Consider the following 19,716-nt stretch of genomic DNA (forward strand, 5'->3'; position numbering starts at 1 on the left):
GGAAAGGGTTTTTTTGGTTCTTTTTAAGAAGTTGCAAGTTCTTAAGTAATGGGTTCTGGACATAGTTCTTCACTGGCACTTATATTTTTAAATATTGCATGTAAACCAAAGAGTTATACATTAATTGCTGCACAGTTACAAGCTTAAACCATCGGCGCATTTTGTGAACTTTCTAGTCTCTCCCCAGAGATGATGGAATTCAGAGGGGGTCTATACTCAAATTATTTCCTAGAGTTAGCTTCCTGTAGCCTTGATTTGAATTCAAGACAAGCTTGAGGTTTTCTTGGTTAGTCAAACTAGTTCCATAAGTGATCAATTAGTTGCTATGCCTAATTTGATATGGTATAAGTCTATCTATCAGAACAGGGTTGAATCTTGATATCAATCTAAAAAATTGTTCATTAGCTTGGAACCATAATTTGTTTCTAATTAGTATACTGGTGGCCCACTGATTAGTACAGAAAGAGCTTATAGGAAACTAGATTCCCTCAGTGATCACTGTTCAACAGTGGTCTGTTGGAATTCACATAGGCCTTTCCCTTCCCTCCAAAACAGTGAAGTGCTCAAAAAACCTTGTGGAATAATAATCACCTTTTGAATCCAAGCTGATTTTAAATTTTATGAAGTCTTTCAGTTAGTTTGTTTCTAGTAATTGTTTGAAGCAGACAGGTTAAATTTAATTTTTTTTCTGATAAGTGAGAGATTCTTCGGGTTGTTTCCTGCCTTTTTTGAGGGCTAATTGTAAAGTGTTAACTATGGCTTTTGCTATTCATTGGCTCCTGAATTTTTTCAGTAAGTGCTCCATTTCACAAAGCAAGCAATCTAATCTATGGCATTACTACTTCACATCAGTAGAGAAGAAGTGATATTATACTCATCCATTTGAGGTATCATCTTTTACATAAAAAATCATGGAGGCTCCATTTAAAGTGGTAGACAGACTCTTGCTCTGCTTGTTCAATCTGAAATTGTCTTCCTGTTTTCACCTAACTTTAGTGTGGCAGGATTATGAATCTATGAGAAGAAACATCATTGCGTCATTTTTTGTATCATTGTGTGCCTTAAACATTTCACACATTTTTTCATGTACTGGGACTTTGGTAAATGGGTCATGTTCTGTGCAAAACTATACATAGTTTCCTCTTACATTCCTATATGGAAATTAACTGATGGTTTTTTGTTGTTACTGCTCAGATTTATGCCCTCTTTGGAGCTGATATTTCATACAAATATTAGAGTTCTGTATTTGAAATGTAGATAGTGTGTTGTAATTTATTTTGAATGGAGATTTGGTTCTTCATATCTGTGCCACTTTGAAGGTAAACAGATTTAGTGAGTCCCTTGTAAGACATTTTTTATTTTGTCTTGTATCCTTGAAATATGTATCTGTGCCTTTATCCTGTAACGAGCATGAAATATTTGTATGTTTACATATACCTGCATATTTGTGGGTATTATCTCCCTAATTCTCATTTCTTTTCTTTTTGACTTCCACGTGAGCATACACTAAACAGGCATTAAACAGGCATTTCATGACAGTTATTAATATTAGCTTTATTAACATTTCATAATTGCACAGAAAGCTGTTTCAGTGTTGTCTCCCTCTGTGCAAATGTACTTCATGTGGTGTTTGCAGTTTCGTTTAGGCTAAGCCAATCGAAGCGGAGTAATCAGACTAAAGCAAATCATTGCAATAAAGGACAGTCAGATAGTATTTGGATTTTATCATGATGAAACCTTAATATTGTTTTAGCACTTTTCAACCTCATGGTTAAACAAAGCATTCATACCCTTATGTAATGATAGGCCAAGTGCATGTCATTTTGAACTTACGTATTCTTGCCTTTGCAAAATTTACTTAGGTTTGCAAAACTCTTTTCTGTAGCACAAACCTGAATATATTCGTTAGCTGCCCTTCCTGACAATACTTGTTTTGCCCACTGTTTTTTGCCTAGATCTTGCTTAGGGTAATGGTGATTGTTCCTGAGTAAGGCTCAGTGAAAAGGATGCAAGTTGTAATTTTGAGCAGTGGTCATCTTGTCATCTTTTTCACTTAAATTGTGTAAGTGGTCCCTCAAAACGTTTTTCTTCATTTGGTATCAATAGCTGACCACTCAAAAATAATAGTTCAGTTCTTATTTCCCCTAATTTTTTATTCTCTACTGATGAGGCTTCAAAAAGAAATACTTTGGATTGAATGTTGTTTATATTCCGTATTTTAAATGCTTTGTGGCCAATGTGTTTTTTTCAAAATTTTGTTATTGGTGATCTTTGTTGGACTTTTCTTTCAATAAATCAAAGGTCATCCCACCTGTTTGGAAGCCTGATTGAAGATTGTTTATTGATTCTGAAGTCCCATGTAGAAATGACACAAGAAAAAGACGTAAATATTCTGTAAATGGACTATTTGCAATCTCAGTCAGAAAGAAGATGAGAATTCCAGTCAGTATCCTCCCTTCTGAAGTCTTTGGAGAGGAAAGGCTATTCTAGATATCCCTGAACATTTGGTATATCTAGTGTATCAAAATAATAGAGTGCAAAAGAAAAGTTCCAAATAATGAGTGGTTAACTGTTTTAATTTAAAAGCAGTGGGAAAAACAATTTCTTTCTGGTCCATTTTTTAATGCCCAGGTAAACATTAGGAAAGGATTGCTGAGGATTTATATTTTGCATGCTATGGATAAAATTGTTTTTGCTGTGATTGGAGGCTGTTGTTTTTGAATAAATACCCTTTCCTTTAATTAATAAATACGTCAGACAGCTGTGTCCTTTTGGGGAAAGATTATGCTAGATATGTTTAGAATGGCAAAATTTGGATTTATACGATAACCTTCCTTTCTGCACCCTTTCTGTTGGTGTCTGCTCAGAAAGAGCCAACACTGATAACTATGCCCCACAGTCTATTGGAAGAATCTGTACATATAACTGACATGGCTTATTTGATTTTAGTTTCAGTAAACTTCCAGTAATTGCAAAAAGGAAACACTTGGCCATGAGTGGTCTTTCAAATCACACAGTAATGATCTCTGTTTGCATTTGATCTTATTTATTTCCAGTTGACAAAAGGCATAATTATCTGTCTATTGCTAGCAGAAGCAGATAGTGGCAATAGTGTTAGACAATGATAATAACAGTTTGTCTGATACAGGTTATTTTGCTTAGGCAGAATACTTAATGTTGTGGTTAACTTTCTGCAGCAATCCAATCACCATGTGGAATTACAATTTTTAATATTTTAATTTTTGATATGCATCACTTTGACCAAATTGGTTTGGGAAATGGTGTGTGTTTGATGGGGTCAATGTATCTTAAGGCTGAATAATCTCTGGCTTGGAGGTGTGACCTTTTCAATGGGCTACAGTGTGTTCGGGAAATTGTTTATGACTTGTAGTCTGACAAGAGCAGTATTCTGTTATAATGATAGCTGTGTTTATGTAGGGGAAGCATCAGCTTGGAAGGACTGATGGTTTGCCAACAGGACCTCATCAATTGCTATAAATTACATAATTTGTTTCCTGACTGTATTAACTGCGCTCTCTAGTCGCAGTCCAAGAACGCTGCATCATTTTTGATCTAGTCACAATTTTAACAACTTTGGTGTAAGAACATTAGAGAAACATGTTGGATAAATATTTTCAGATCTGTCAAAACCTGTGATTAATTAGAAGTGACTTGTCAGTTTAAGTGAAGCTGGAATGGTTGCAACCAGGATTTGGGAAGTTACTTGTTTTAATACTATTCCTGCACATAAATGTTCTGTTTGCTTCAATTAGATGATTTCTAAAAGTAATGACAGATTTTTTTATGTGAAAACAAGCTAGCTATCTAATAGATTTTTGATTTTTCTCTCACATAGATGTGCACTTAGAATTAGAAGAACGGCTAGCAAAATTCATGAGGACAGAGGAAGCTATTATATACTCATATGGATTTGCAACAATTGCCAGTGCTATCCCTGCATATTCAAAGAGAGGGGACATTGTGTTTGTGTAAGTATTGTTTTCTAATTGTTTTCTTCTTATTTTAATGATTGCTAAACATATTGTTGAAAAATATAAAATATTGCTGGTTTTGATCAAGTAGTACATTTTGTAGTACAAAGTTCAAATATTTTTTCTGTGCCAAATATTACAAATGAGTTAGTGCATTCATTGTGAAAGCTCAGATGTGGGCACTCAGCTGCAAAAGAAGCAAAATAACTTGTGCATTCAAATACTAATGTAATTCTAGTAATTATTTTTCTTCTTAAATTATACAGTTACACTTGCTTTTCTTCTGTCTACTGCTGGCTTATCACCTTTCTTCCAGAAGAGCTGGAGGTGAAAAGCCTCTCATGTCTATTTGCAATGGAGTAGTTGGATAAATATTGTTGCATAATAAAATAACATAAGAATAGCTATGCAGAAGCAAATAAATGATTTGGCAGGTCCAGTATCTGGTACCTAAGAATAGCTAGTCATGATTTTTCCAGGGAATATTCAATAGCTGAGAGAAACAATGTAACAATACTCAATTTACTGTGCTGAAGAGGGTTTGGATTTAGTAAGAGTTGATGGATTTTTTGTGTCCTCTGATTCTTTCAGTGCCTTAGGTCTTTAATAGCCTCAGTGTTTTGATGACTTGCAAATGGTTAGCTTGAACATTTATCAAAAGTATGAAGAAATACCAGTTTCAAATATAATACCTACTAATTTCTATCAATGCATTTGGTTTCTAGACAGGGATTTTCCCCATGCATTTTTCCCCTGGAAGCAGGGAGTGAGTGTTAATGTGGGGCTCAGCTGCCTGCTGTGGTTAAATTACAGCACAATGGTACTTTTGTACTTGCTAAAATCTCTCTTTGGTGCTCTCTTTTCTAGGTGCAAGGCTTGAAGCCTATTTGACCTCTTTACAGAAGTTCTTTCATAATTCAATAATGTTTTTTGATTGTCTTTTATTATCTTCTGGATCAGTGTTTTTGAGACAAGTGCCCAGATTGTGCACACACTACTCAAGGATGCCACTGTACCCTGGATTTAGTTTTCTCATACTGTTTCAGCTTCTCATTGACAAAAGATCTAACTGTATTTGAAAGCAGTTGAAATTACTGCATTTACAGGTTTGGTTTAGTTGCCACTTATACAAGATTAATTCACCTAAGCGGCTGTGAAATTGCATACCCCAGCATAGTTGGAAATTTGCTGTTTGAGCACTTAAAAATGTTCTTTGGATACAGAGATATTATTTTTCAAGGGACATTAAAATGGACATTTTGAGTATTTGGAGGACTACAGTAAATGTTACAGGCACATCTTTGCACTTTTTTCCTAAGACCCAGAGCAAAGAAGTCAGAGATTTCTGGGATGATTACTGTGATATTCTACATGGTCCATGGAATGCCGTGCTTAAACTGCTGTGTCATACAAGCAAAAAGATGAGTGTAGATTTAAAACAAAACAAAACAAAACAAAAAACCTGCTGGCTTGCTTTTAGTGTCTGTAATTCATATAAAATTGAGAAGCTTTGAAATGAGTTTTCAAACTGGCAATAAAATTACAGTGCTTTAAAATGTCCAGTTTTGTCTACACCTAAGTACAAATATCTGCTCAAAAGAAAGACAAGTCCTAATAACCAGCTTTCTTTGAATAATTGCACTGTGTTTAACAAACTTAGAAGGGTTTGCTATATTTACAGAGATGAAGCTGCCTGCTTTGCTATTCAGAAGGGATTACAAGCATCTCGTAGTAACATCAAGTTATTTAAGCATAATGATATGGCTGACCTTGAACGACTGTTGAAAGAACAAGAGACTGAAGATCAAAAGGTACCATTCCTTTGAAGAAATATTTGTACTCTTTTGTGCCACCTCCCCCACATTTTTTACTGAGTCGTGTAATTGAATGGATGTAGTGCTTAAAGGCAGTTACTTGGTTTTCCTAAGTTCTATTGAGCAGTTAATGTTGCTTATTTAATTCAGATAATTTTTTTAAGAAAAGTATTTATTTATTTGCATTTGTCTTCTTAACTCTTTGAACTGAGCTCACAGGCATTAGTAGCAGAGAAATATCTTTACAAGCAGATGACTGATATGAGATAATGTTTTTCTTTTCTTTAAAAACTATTGAAGAGGTTTTTTTTGTATCTCTGAGAAATTTATATAACTGTATTTACCTAGTATGTCATGCAAGTTAACTATCACTTTGAATGCCACACTGTAAGATCAGCACAAAAATGGCTAATCCTTTATAGAATCAATATGGTTCATTTTTTTCTCAGTCCTCCCCTATCATGCATTCAACTCTTAAGATGCTCTCTCTCATGAAAAATTTGACTCAGTTTGATAGCTTTCTTCTCATTCTGGTAGTAATGCAAGAGGATGTCCAAAAGCAATTACTAAGACCAGGATCGCAAAGTACAGATAACTTGATTAAATGAGTTTGAAAAGAATCAACTGAGTTGCTATCATGATTGTATGGTTTGTTCACAGAATGCTGGCAAGTCACAGACAATTTAAAGAATGCTGATTTTGTGATAAGACCTAGAAAAAAAGTAGATAAACTGTCCATCAGTGTTACATCAGTGTAAATCACTAACTGATCTGATTAATAGCAGATCTATAGATAACATACTAGTTAATGTACCTTAATGGAAAATACATTTTGTCAGATAATCTTGACATGAGTTTTTAGATGTGGTTTTCAGACTAATTTGTGTAACACATTTGGTTTGTTAAAGCAGAGTGCTTTGAGTTAGCTACATGGTTAAAGTTTCTTACTGTAATTAGCTGAATGTGAACATATAATTGGTAGGCATGAGCTTAATACAGACCATGTGTGTATAACTAAGACATACTGACTAGAAAAGGGTAGGTCATATCATTAGAGTTGGTAAAGCCTGTAGAGCCTACTGTGATTAGTTTGGTACCTACCACATAGAAAAGTTAAATAGATGTTTCTGAATCTTTTTACAAGAACTGAAAAATGAAAGAAGTATGACTAAATATCCTTGATCAGAAAATACTAATAAGATTCAAAGTAAATAACAGAGGAATCGCAATTTAAGACAGCAAAACTGAAATTATACCAATTGAAATTTAGCAGAAACAAGTGAGAGATATTTTAATGGTCTGTATTGTGTCCAGAGATCAGACAAGGACTTAGTAACATGAGTTTTATGAATACTTTTGCATTGTGTTTTACAAAGGCAGTAATTGTAAGAGGTTTGTCCTGCATTGTGAATCCTGGTGCTCAAAACACTTGTTGAAATGTCTTCCAAATGCTTAGAATAATGATGAGTATAATAGGGACCAAGATTTGCAGTATTTGTTCTGTAGTTACAGTGGTTGGATTTTATTCCTGAAGTTCAAATGGATTGGTTATGATTTGTTGCAAAACAACTCCTCTTAAATCATGTGTTGAAGTCAAAAGCTTTGAAATTATTACATAATAAATAAAAGACAAAAGTTGTCCAGTGAGTAATTTCAACTTCTCTTACAGATGAAAAATACTAAGTATAAATTTAAGTAACAGTTTATTTGAAAAAGTGGCCATTCCCTTCAGAAAAATCTTCCCTATAAAAAAATATTTAGAGATTTGCTTGTTTAGTGACCATTAATATAAACTAAAACCATATCTTTCCCTGAAGAATCCTCGCAAGGCCCGTGTAACTCGAAGGTTTATTGTAGTGGAAGGATTGTATATGAACACAGGAGACATTTGCCCTCTTCCAGAGTTGGTAAGTGGTTTTAGTTTGCCTTTTGAACCACATATAAAGTATGTGGCTAATGAAATAGTAGTGTTGCCTACATGGAAAAGTTCTGTGTCAATTTTTTTGTTTACCTTCCTGCTTTCTCACATGTTCATGAAATGGTGATTTTAAACTTTAACCTTGTTTTGAAACTTCTGATAAGGATACTGAAGCTATTGACACTTAAAAATAATGTCTGCCTGTGGTCTTAATTTTATACTGTAAAATATAGTGTGTTTTCAGCTACACTGTATGATACAAAGAAACCTTCACAGAAATGTCAGAAATAGTGACTTCAAGGAAAATATTTGCTATTCAGCATAAAATGGCTTTTTATGCAGGCTTTATTCTTGTAGATGACGGAAGAAATTATGTAAGAATGCATTGTCTTGAAAGTACTTGAGAACCTATTAAAAACAAGAGGATTTTTAATATATGAACATTTATGAAGTTTCTTTTAGTATTACATGGTGGAATAATTTTGAAGGCTTTTAAAATGTCATAATGACAGAACAGAATTCTAGAGCTGACTTTTATGCAGTATTCAGAATGCTGTCCTTGTCTTTCTTTACCTTATCTTCCCCATGCATTTTGTCACCAAATTCTGATTTGTATTCTATAAAAATTCCTTTGTTTTAGATAAAATTGAAGTATAAATACAAAGTTAGAATATTTTTGGAGGAGAGCCTTTCCTTTGGCGTCCTTGGAGCACATGGAAGAGGAATTACTGAGCACTTTGGAATAAATGTATGTACTTTTTTGTTGTGAATGAGAGATTTGTACAGAAGCAAGTTGTGCAATTGTTTCCTAATATCTGTGCCATTAACAGATACTTTTGCAGTGTACAGTAAACATTTAAATATAGGGGTTTTAAAATCTGTATATATTTAAATATATTATTTTTTTAACAGCCCAGAGCTTTCAGGTCATGGAAGTCTTTCATGTGTTTACTTGAAATAGTTTTACTTATCTTTAGTGACAAAGATAACAAAAGAATTTTTACAATGCATAATTCTATCCTTTTTTTGGACACTCCATGAGATAATGAATACTGTCTTTTCCAGCTACTTACACTTGAAAGTGTCACTCTGGCGCAGAAATATTTGAGGTCTTGGAGAAAAGAAGAAAAATCCTTGCAGTGCCATCCTATTTTGCTCTTTTGCCTTTTACTCCAGTGGGGGAAAATAAGATAAAACTTCTGATGGTTCTTTGAAAGGTGTTATTATAGTACTTTACCAGCAGATTCAGCCAAACTGTTTTTTCAAGGGTCTACTTTTCATGGTGTTTATGCAGCTGAGGACTACTTTGGAAATCCAAAATAGTATTCCTTGCAGCTCACTATCACAGTCCCCTGGGCTGGGGGGAAGGGAGAAATGCTTTGTGTTTGCCACTTTTTGAGTTGGAGCATCTTTCACTTCATTCTCACAGTGTCTGTATTCAGCTTGGAAGTGAAACAACAAATTCAGAAAATTCATTCTGTCTTCCCCTTTGTCCTGTTATTTTCACTTAACACCAAACTTGGAAAAGAGAAACTTAATTTAGAAAAGGAAACAGTGTTACTGTGATACATGCCAACTGCTATCTGATTAGCTGATAGCAGCTGATTACCTATGTTAAATCCTTTCCATTTAATTGACTTTTACATTAAATTCATTTACAGACAAAATCTTTTGAAGCCTGGCAAAAGAAAATATTTGCAATTAACAAGTGAAATAACACAATTGGCTAATATTCAGACTATTTTAATTAGATTTATGCGTAATTTTTATCACATTCTACCTCCTAATGACTACATGGGGCTACTTATACTCTTGAAGGACACTGACACACTGACTGCATTGTGGAATTGTCACCAGCATCTAAATAATTTATTTTATCTGTTTGTGTACTTCACATTGCAATGCCTGGAAGAGAGAGATCGTATGCAATTTATTTACAGATCCATAAATCTCAATTTCTCAAATGTCCTTTCTGTATTGATTAAAGTGATTATTTCAGTTGTACTTTCATTTAATTATGTCATGGTTTGGTGGATCCTCTCCAATATTCATGGTAATATGAAACAAGATGTATCGTTAATAAATTAACTTATAGTCTTGATGCAATCAAAAGCATCTTTTAATAATTTGTTAATTTAACTCACAGATTGATGATATAGATCTTATTAGTGCAAACATGGAAAATTCATTGGCTTCTATTGGTGGATTTTGCTGTGGAAGATCTTTTATTATTGACCATCAGGTAAGACAGATCTCTTTATAAATAGTCTGGCACTATTAGTTACTTATATGTGAGAGTTAATTATTAATACCCATTTGCAAGTAGGATATAGATGATTATGCTGTATTTCATTCTACACAGAAACTGGTTCCTATGAAATATTGTAGATAAATTGGGGACCTAGTTTTAAATCCTTACATGTACCTGTAGGTGTGGAGGAGAGGTTTTTAATATGTACATGAATTAACTTTTAAATATTGTCTACCTTATTATCATTTTTTTTTCCTTTTCTCCCGTAGCGATTGTCTGGTCAAGGCTATTGCTTTTCTGCCTCCCTACCTCCTTTGTTAGCTGCTGCTGCTATTGAGGCTCTGAATATTATGGAGGATAATCCAGGTACTTAATTCAGGAAAATGTTATCCTTCACTCTTTCTTCACCCCAAACTAATATCTTGTCCTTCTCCCTACTTTTTATTCCCACCTTTTTACTCTGATATCCTCTTATTTTTTTGTTAATTAATTTTACCTGCATGTTTTTTCTTAATGTTATTTCCCACTCTGCTTTTCTTCTTCAATGTTTCCATCTCTTTCTGTCTTCTAGATGAAAATAAGCAAGTTATTTGAGGCTAAGAGGGACACAGAGGGTTTTTAAAAAGCAAATAGGACATTTTTATTCTACTGTTTAGATCAGTGATATGCCTCTTTGCCTTTTCCTTAAAAACATATTCCTTCCACACAAATGAAGGAAGAGAAAGTTAAATAGAAGCAAATGATTATATATTTCCTCAGGACAGAGCAACCCTCTCCTTTCCACTTGCACTATATAATTAGGGGTTTTTTCCTTCTCTAGTTAAGCATTCAGGCAAGAATCTCAGGAAGGATCAGGGTGCAAACTGCCTTTAATTGCAGGACCAGATACAGGTCTGGTATTTCTCTAAAGTTAGCAGACAGAAGATTCTGCTCTGGGAGTCAACTAGAAAAGCCCTTAAAGATCATCTAGTTCCAACACCCTTGCCATTGGCAGGGATACCTAGGCCAGGAGCTCCATCCAACCTGGCCTCGAAAAACCTTTTTGCTGACCAGGAATTGAGGCCAGACCACAGCAGTGCCAAATCCCAGCCACTAGAACACCTAGTGGGAAAGAAGTTTTTTGGGTTTGGGGGTTTTTTTTAAGGAATTGGAGAGAAGCACATGAGGACAAAATTGGCCAAATTATGAAATTGTGTGAATTTGGTTTTAACCTTCATTTGTATCAACAGATTGGAGGACATTTGCAGAGATAAACTATTTAATTTGTGACAAATAAATAAAATTTACTTGGTAGCCCATGATCAGTTGTCTGAAGTGAAATAGAATGAAGAAAAAATTAAGAGTAAGTTAAAGGACTGTTAGGTGTAGTGGAAGGTTAGCCTTCACCAAGGAAAAGAGCCACAGTTTGAAAATCCAGGAGTCAGTTTTCTCTTTAAGAATGGCCATGAATTGGGAAAAGCCTCAATGAGCAGAATCTGCGTGGCAATAGATATTTATGGATATTTATAAATTGGACCTGTCATTTCAATCCCATTACAAAGTGTTTGTGTCATCCCTTCCATATGGTCATGAACAGCAGCAGCTCCATATGCAGCTGGAGTAATGAGATAAAGGGAAGTAGTGCATTTGTCAGGACTTAAAAGCTTGTCATTTCCTGGCAGAAATAGGAATCAGGAACATTAAAAAGAGTAGTAAAGAGACTTACTAAGTTCAGTGGATATACATACTTAGTTTGGTTCCAAATGCTATATTTGAAATCTTCGAGAAATGTAAAGTATTAACAGGAAATCTAAGTGTTTTCTTTTTCTGTTTTGTTTTGGGTTTTTGTGATTTTTTGTTTGTTTGTTTGTTTGTTTGTTTTGTTTTGTTTTTTGTTGTTGTTGTTGTTGTTTGTGTATAGACATTTTTCAGACTCTCCGGGCTAAATGTGAACGGATTCACAAAGCTTTACAGGGGTAAGTGTGGGGTTTGGGGCTTTTTGGCTTTTATTTGGCTATGCCTTTATAATGTGAGCTTTAAAGAAATACTCTTCTTGCCCAAATCTGTTTCTGGTTTTACAGATGCTTAGACTGGGATATGTACACTCAATTGTATATGTATTAAAGGAGAAAAATTATTCTTTCCCAACTGTCCCTGTTGTGCTACTAAAAAGAGTCCAATACCTTCCTCAATATCTTAAGGCTATTGAGGAAGGCTGCAATCTCTTATACATTAAAATTGTTAGGAGAGTGTGATAGCTCTCAATGACACAAAATATTGATAAGCATTTTGAAAATTAAATAAACAAATAAAAGCATTTGGGATGAAGCTTAGCAGATACTCTTTCAGAGAACTCAATGCACCTTTCAATCACCTTGAATACAATACTGTTCCTACATATTTGATTGAATGCTAAAATGTAATAAAGTACCTATTGTTCTGGAGGTACAGAGAAAATGGCTAGAATTTATCTGAAAAATAAGGTTTAAAATTTCCTAATACTTTCATGTTTTAAATGATGGCTATACTCACTAAGCTTTTTTATCTGTCAGGTTTTGATACTAAAAAGATGGCAGAAATTTCTGTGATACTCAACAGCCATTTAACGTGCAGTAATATTGCAATTGTATTTTACAATTCTTCTTCCTCAACAATTTTGTGTTACATATTGCAGAAAGTAATAACTTTCAAAAACACTCACACAAATCTCTAATGCATGATAGATTATATTAGCTTCTTTGGAATGATACTACCATAAAATAAGCCTGATCTTCTTAAAATATGTATTAGGCAAGCTTATCAAAGTCCAGAAATCAAAATGACACCTGATAGTTGATATGCATTTATGTGACCTGTTAATTTTGGGGACCAGAGGTCTTGCTTGGGTACTGAATACAGATTTTTGGATGGGAATAGCTCAATCCTAAATATGTGTGATGTGTCAGGACAATGACAATCAAATGTCAGTCATTCAGTCAGATTCTAGAAATCCAGTTAACAACTGTTCCTATGTACAGATAAGGGAACAATTATAGTCCTATAACTAAATTTAGAGAACCTTCTGACTGACACATGATGCTGTAAAGAATTTCTACAAGAAATAATATAAAATCATAAATCGTGACAAATCTTGCAAAACCCTCAGAAGAACATTTGTTCTTCGTTATATCTGAAGTGATAAAAAGGTGACTTGATCCAGCTAGCTGGGTTTTTATCAGCAAATTACAGACCTAACAGACATTTCTCTCACATCTTCATAAGTACTCTTAAAGAATTTCTGATTTATTAATCCTTTTTGCAAAAGGATGAGTAACTATTGTTATACAAACTTACTGAAACTCCTTAGAAAAACATTTGCTTGATAACTTGATCTTTATGTAATGCAAGCTGAAATGCACATATGTTTTTTCTACATTAGTATCAGTAAAGTGAGATATCCATCTTTTATCAGCACCTAGAAAGGAGAAATGCTTATCTAGAATTTCAATATGTCTTCAAGTAGGATGTACATCAAAGACTTTTTATTTGTTTTAGGATTTCTGGTTTAAAAGTAGTAGGAGAATCTTTTTCTCCAGCATTGCACTTACAGTTGAAGGAGAGCTGTGGATCTCGAGAAAATGATGTGAAGTTACTCAAAAGAGTTGTGGATTATGTAAGTGTCACCATTGTAATTAAAATGTATCAATGCCTTTGAATGTTAATAATGAAGAAAGGGTAGGGAGGCTTGTTGGGTGATTTGTTGAAAGATCTTGCAGGAATGCTGCAAGAAACTTAGTTTCTGTGCTGATTATATGGCTCTGTTAAAGATCACCTTCTAACCATTATAGATATATCTTAGACTACTTACTTCAGGAAATAGTTATTTCCTGTTATCTATTTTAATGCTCAAATCTGCATATAAACTGCTGCATAAACTGTTGTATAAACTTTTATTTTAATAAGAGGAGTGTTCTGGAGGCATTTTAACCATTTAAGGTCCACTTTTGCTTCTTAGTCCATGAATTTGCTTTTTTTATGTGTGAACAATCTCATATTCTATATATAGTATTTTTCCCTTCCTCAATACACATTGGTTATTTTTGTCCCACATGAAGAAGTAAGGGTGGATATATCTTTATATATCAGGTGGCAGGTAAACAAGGCTACACTACAAAAAGAAATTCTGAAGTTAACTTCCTTGAAAATATGCTTAAGTAGGATTTAAATGCCTCATAAATCTGGTATGTTTGCCTGATTACATGGAGGTGGAAACTAAAGGCACTGCATCCTAAACTTTTTTACGTATTAAAGCTGTATTGAAATTAAGAGATGATTTTACACAACCTTCACAACCTCCATTTGGGAAATAACTTGCATTTATCTTGACACCAGATTAATAGAAGTTAGTTATATGTATTTAGTGATCAAAAGGATATGCTATCAGAAATTCCCAGGTTGACTTGCTGTATTTTTTTATTTGTAGTGCATGAATAGTGGTATTGCATTAACACAGGCTCGCTATTTGGAGAAAGAAGAAAAATGTCTTCCTCCACCCAGGTTAGCAGAAAAAAAATGTGTTACGTGATTTTTTTTTTTTTTGGCTATGGCCATATCTTTTCCATACAACGATAGAGTTCTGTTCAATAGAGTGGGTTGAATAGTTGGTTCTTGGAAAAATGGGAGAGGCTCCAGTTTTGAGGTATATTTTCAGTGACTGTTACAGGATGCTAGTACCATGAAATAACTGTATCAAAACTACCTGTATCTTGGGGATCAGCATGTAGCCTGTTAGCAGGCACATTTCCATGGGGAAAATTACTCTTACTCTGTAGGTAAAAAAGATAACAGATCTCTGTAGTGTGTATGGTGGGGTGGCAGAGTGGGGGCAAAAAGTAGTCTGATCACATCTATTTAGTCATATGTCTTGTTCCTGGTTGAATTTGAATTCGTAGTAATTTCCCTACAGATAGCGATCTTAATGTGTTGAAATTAGTACAATACAATTCTAAGCAGAAGGCTAGGAAAAAAGTTTACTCTCTGTGTTCTGGTTTTCTTTTTCTAGTATTCGAGTAGTGATAACAGTGGAACAAACAGAACAAGAACTGGACAAAGCTGCATCACTTCTTAAGGAAGCTGCACAGTCTGTGTTGAATTAGACTGCCATTTTTGGATTCCTCTTTCCCCACATTATCAGGATAAGTGTTTTACACTGTACAGTGACTTCCACACTCTTCCACTGATGGCATTGAAAGCTGACTAACAAAATTGTTCTAGAGTGATACAAATGCAGTGAGGGGAAGAATGCTGAATTTTGGAGTTAGTGAATGACAGTGTTGTTCCGGTTCAAACTCTACCGTTTACTCACATTACTTAAAATGGGATATCACTACTGAATTCATGACTCTTTCATAAGTTAGTATAAAAAGTTTTAAATTTATTTCCTCAAACCCTTAAACGTTCTCAAAACTGTGTATAAACATTCAGTTTCACCCCAAACCATGTAAAATGTGTTGTTTTCTCTCCATTTTCTCAGAATGTGAGAACTTCAAATAAATTTCAATTATCCCTCCCCATCTTCCAAATGAAAATACACTGTTCCTAATATTACCAAAAGGACAACACATTAAGATATAATTTTGTGCTATATTATGTCATTTATTATTGAGTTATAGGAGGGAGGACCTTCAATTCTTTTTGTTTATATATCTTTCTCTAGCCGTTTTTGGCAGCCAGGTTTTAAGAAAGCCTGGCCAGAGAGTAAATTAATATCAAATACTATTTAATTTTTGCATTCCATATGTAATTATATGCATGTTTGATATTATGGGTGAGGTTTTTCGTACTATTATCTTTAAAATATCTAAATTCAAATGTCTGAATTGTGAAACTGCTGTAATTCCAGTGTAGTATATTCAGGTAAGGGAGCTTTGTACCAGTCTTGAAAAGGAGTAATAGGCAACATGGAAAATGAACCAAGATTTTGAAACAGCAACTAAATACTAGCTTAGTCAAACTGCTTTTAAGCACAAAAATGATGTGTGCTCTGTTTTATCTGTAAACATCTATGCCTTAGAAGGGAAGACTTGCAGATAGCTACTAAGAGTTTAGATGGTACAAATACTACTTAAACACAAGTCAATCTGTGCACGTACAATTCCCAAGTAATTTGAAAGTAATGTTTGGAGGTTGTGCTGTCAGGATTTTAAGTAAGCTCAGATGGACATTACATATATGGACACTTTACTTCAATAGGAAACTCGTAAGAAAGTACATATCTTTTTATAAAACAGAAAATACAGCTTTTTATTTCACAATTTTGCTTTAAGAACACCTGTCTGAAATTTTTGTATTCTGCCTAATATGTGTTGAGTTGTTTTGTACTTATGTGCCTTTTTGGTCGCTACTACAAGGATTATATAGGACTATTTTTGAGAAACATCATTGTTAAATATAATCATGTTTGATTCAGATTTTTACTTACAAAATTGGATTTTGTAGCATGGTCGACCATATATTGTTAAATATTCTACATTAGGTAAGCATAGTCTCTGCTGCCTCCAGTTCACAGAGAGTGTTTCTATGCTGGTTTTCAAAACTTTTCATCTGTGTATGTTCAGATAGAATACCTAGAGTTATGTTGGGATGCTTCTGTGATTGTTGCTTGACATTGGAAATAGTCAAATCATTATCTGTGTAATGTAGTAAAAGAAATCCCAGTGTGAAAGAGAATCCCTCTTTCAATGACATTTATGTTTTCTCTGTTAACCATGAATAAAAGCCAGTGAGAAGCCAACAATTTAGGAGAGAAAAAAATATGCAGAATGAGACTGACTCCCATTTTACAGACTGGAACTGAAGGGCAGAATAGTCATCTTGAGGACCCTTAGAGACTGAAAGAAATGGAAATTAAATGTTAAATGTTATGGCTCTACTTTGAGCTTTTGAGCCATTTTTGGCTGGATAATTGAAACCTGCAAATTCGAGTGAAGTCAAGCCTTTGATGTATAAATTTAGAACAAATGAGGTGCTTTGATTCCAGTGTAGCATACTAAATGGTTTTGGAGTTAAGATAAGCCTGGGAAGGTAAGCAAATAACCATTGGCATTGAAATCCTAAGTTGCAGAATCTGTATTTAATTCTCTCATTTTATTTTAGGTTGTCTGCAAATGGCGTAGAATTTTTGTTGTGCTTAGAGAACTAACAAAAATTTTAGATACATGGATTTGTGTTGTTATTTTTGTTCTTGGCTTGTTGGGTTTTTTTGCTTTAAATGAAGTGATGACAAGGTAGAAGCAGAGTGAAATTTCTAACAATTTCAAATCTGTGACTAAGTAGTTCTGATGAAAAAAAAGTTTAAAAATGTTGCTAAGAAATGCCATAATCTGATTCATTTGACAAACACATACCCACCATTAAAACATTGGTAAAAATACCTTTGTTCTTTTTTATTGTTTACCAGTATGTAGGAAAGAAGCATTTAGATCACAGTAAAGTGAATACCTTGTGGTTAATAGCAGCTGAAGTGCTCTTGTAATATATATTTTACTGACAGGTTATATGCATGGTCTCTGTAAGAAATTAAGACACTTATGAAATGTAACTGGTGGAGAGGGAAATCCCTGTTCAATTTAAGCATATCTGGCTCCTCTTCATTTTGACTTTTTTGATAAATATGTCTGTCATGGCAAGCAGATGAAGAAATGGGTGGCTCTGGGGAAAAATGTTGATTGGGGTTAGGGAGACAGCAGGTGATTCTGATTAGACTTCTGACATTTGAAAAACCAGAAGCCTGTTAAGGTGCTTAACTGCCCAGTGCTCTTGGCTGATAAATATATTAACAAATCTGTGTTAGTTGCTTTGTAGTTACATTTGGATGAATTGGTATTTTTCCATCCATTTCTTCAGATGTGGGCATGAGACTGGAGTTCAGTGTAAACCTATTAAGTAGGATACTGTGAGATGAATCAAACAGAAGGACTGTATGCCAAACTTCAAAGTATCTTTTGAAAATAAATTTTGTTTCAATTAATTTATGTATTTCACTTTGCCACATACTTGGAACAGAGTTTCAGCTAAGTGGATAATAAATCCAGTATTTTAAATAGTGAAGAAAAATAAATGTTGCTAATTTTTTTAAATAGACTATTAATATCTGATAGTTGAGAAGGAGGGCATTTTAACTGTAAAACGTTGGTCATTTATTGAAATTGTCTTGATGAAACCAATTTTTTACAATATATGAGGACTGGGGTGGACTGGAAAGAATTTATGCTTTCAGAATATTTTATCTTGAGGAAACATGTCTGCATTATATATATTCATATTTTAAACAAAAATATTTATTTTCCTTGAATATTTTAAAATAATTGATTGCTATTTGTGTAGTTTCATGGTTTTTATAGGAAAAACTACAGATGCCTTTTCTGTTTATTATAGTAATCATTATTTTTTGGATAGGAGGTGAAATGCATAAGGAGAGTATTAAGAAAGAAAGAGACATATGGCTGAATAACTTTGATTTTTTTTTTTTTTTTCCACTTCTGTAATGCGAACCCAGTCAATGCACAGAATGGTGTACTGTCTCCTTTCTGTCACTCCATCTGGACTTTATTATTTTAAACAGGGTTGTGGAGTGTTGGCATTCACTGATCTATGAAGTTGCTACCACAAAAGTGTCTTGCATCTTAAGATGACTAGAGAAGTGCACATGTAAATGTACAGAGCTGTAAATGCTGCTTAAACAGAGGAAATATTTACAACTAACACAAAGCATTTGTACATTAAACTGTTTCAGTGTCCTAATAAAAGGAAATGTCTGGATAACATTTCTTCTAGTGTTTTTATGTTCTTTGGCAGTTTTCATGGTAATAAGGTAACAGGCTTATTCCGTCTCGCTGTTCATAGATTTTTCAGATTTTGGTTTCCTGTCCATTATGTACTAGGTAGTTGCAAAATATGCGTAGTAAAAGTCACAGAAGCCTCTCCATACTAAATCTGCTGAAGAGTACCTATCAGGGAAGGACAGTTTATACATGTCCAATTTGTAATACTTTGGTAGCACACACTTGCTGAAAACTGCTATTGCAACCTAGACACTGGTTGCAATACAGTTTTGTTGTGACTCAGTATAGAATTTCTGGTGTATCAACAAACTTGAGTTAGGATGCCATATGCCACAACTTTGAGATGCTTTTACAGAATAAAATACTGCCCTTTTGCCTACCATATTTTATAGATAACATTTCTCTATTTTCCTCTGCTATTAGAGGTGTTACCACTTAGCTCAGTATGCTGTTTGTATAATGGAGAGTTGTATTTTCTAGCAGAGGATTCTAAGCTGGCAGAAACCAGTATAAGTATTGGAGTCAAAGGAACAGCTTAAGTGGAATTGGAAATATGTAATCCACTGTTTAACTTACATTTTATGTAGGCCAAAAATAAGTGATTGTCTCACTCTAATCAGCATTTGTCAGACTGTGCTCCTATTCTGGTATCCATAATTCAAGGAGGATAAGGACAGATTGGAGAAGGTCCAAAGGAGGACCATAAGATGACCAAAGGGCTGGGGAACATGCCCCGTGAAGAAAGAAAAGCTGGAGGACAATTTTCCAGTTCTTGCACAGTGTGTACAAAGATGGCAGAAGCTCTTTTCACAAAAAGCCACATGAAGAATGGATGGGCGATAGAATCATAAAATGGGTTGGGTTGAAAGGGACCTTGAAGGTAATTTTAGTACTAACTGTCATAAACAGGGATGCCTTCAGCTAAACCAGGTTGCACTAG

At 34.2% G+C, this 19,716-nt stretch overlaps 1 protein-coding gene across 1 annotated transcript in view; it reads left to right on the forward strand.

Annotated features, from left to right (window-relative positions):
- Positions 1 to 18,758, forward strand: part of SPTLC1 (serine palmitoyltransferase long chain base subunit 1) — a 35,580-nt gene extending 16,822 nt beyond the window's left edge. The window contains exons 6-15 of the mRNA XM_054286772.1: positions 3,857 to 3,989; positions 5,674 to 5,803; positions 7,624 to 7,713; positions 8,365 to 8,472; positions 9,871 to 9,966; positions 10,245 to 10,341; positions 11,876 to 11,930; positions 13,489 to 13,606; positions 14,417 to 14,490; positions 14,996 to 18,758. Of these exons, the coding sequence (XP_054142747.1) occupies positions 3,857 to 3,989; positions 5,674 to 5,803; positions 7,624 to 7,713; positions 8,365 to 8,472; positions 9,871 to 9,966; positions 10,245 to 10,341; positions 11,876 to 11,930; positions 13,489 to 13,606; positions 14,417 to 14,490; positions 14,996 to 15,089 (995 nt within the window). The 3' untranslated portion in view covers positions 15,090 to 18,758. The remainder of the gene's footprint in view (positions 1 to 3,856; positions 3,990 to 5,673; positions 5,804 to 7,623; positions 7,714 to 8,364; positions 8,473 to 9,870; positions 9,967 to 10,244; positions 10,342 to 11,875; positions 11,931 to 13,488; positions 13,607 to 14,416; positions 14,491 to 14,995) is intronic.
- Positions 18,759 to 19,716: the final 958 nt, after the last annotated feature.

The sequence above is a fragment of the Melozone crissalis genome, unplaced genomic scaffold (assembly GCF_028551555.1).
Source record: "Melozone crissalis strain CALT ecotype California unplaced genomic scaffold, PUWL_Pcris_2 ptg000005l_1, whole genome shotgun sequence".
Classification (NCBI taxonomy): Eukaryota; Metazoa; Chordata; class Aves; order Passeriformes; family Passerellidae; genus Melozone; species Melozone crissalis.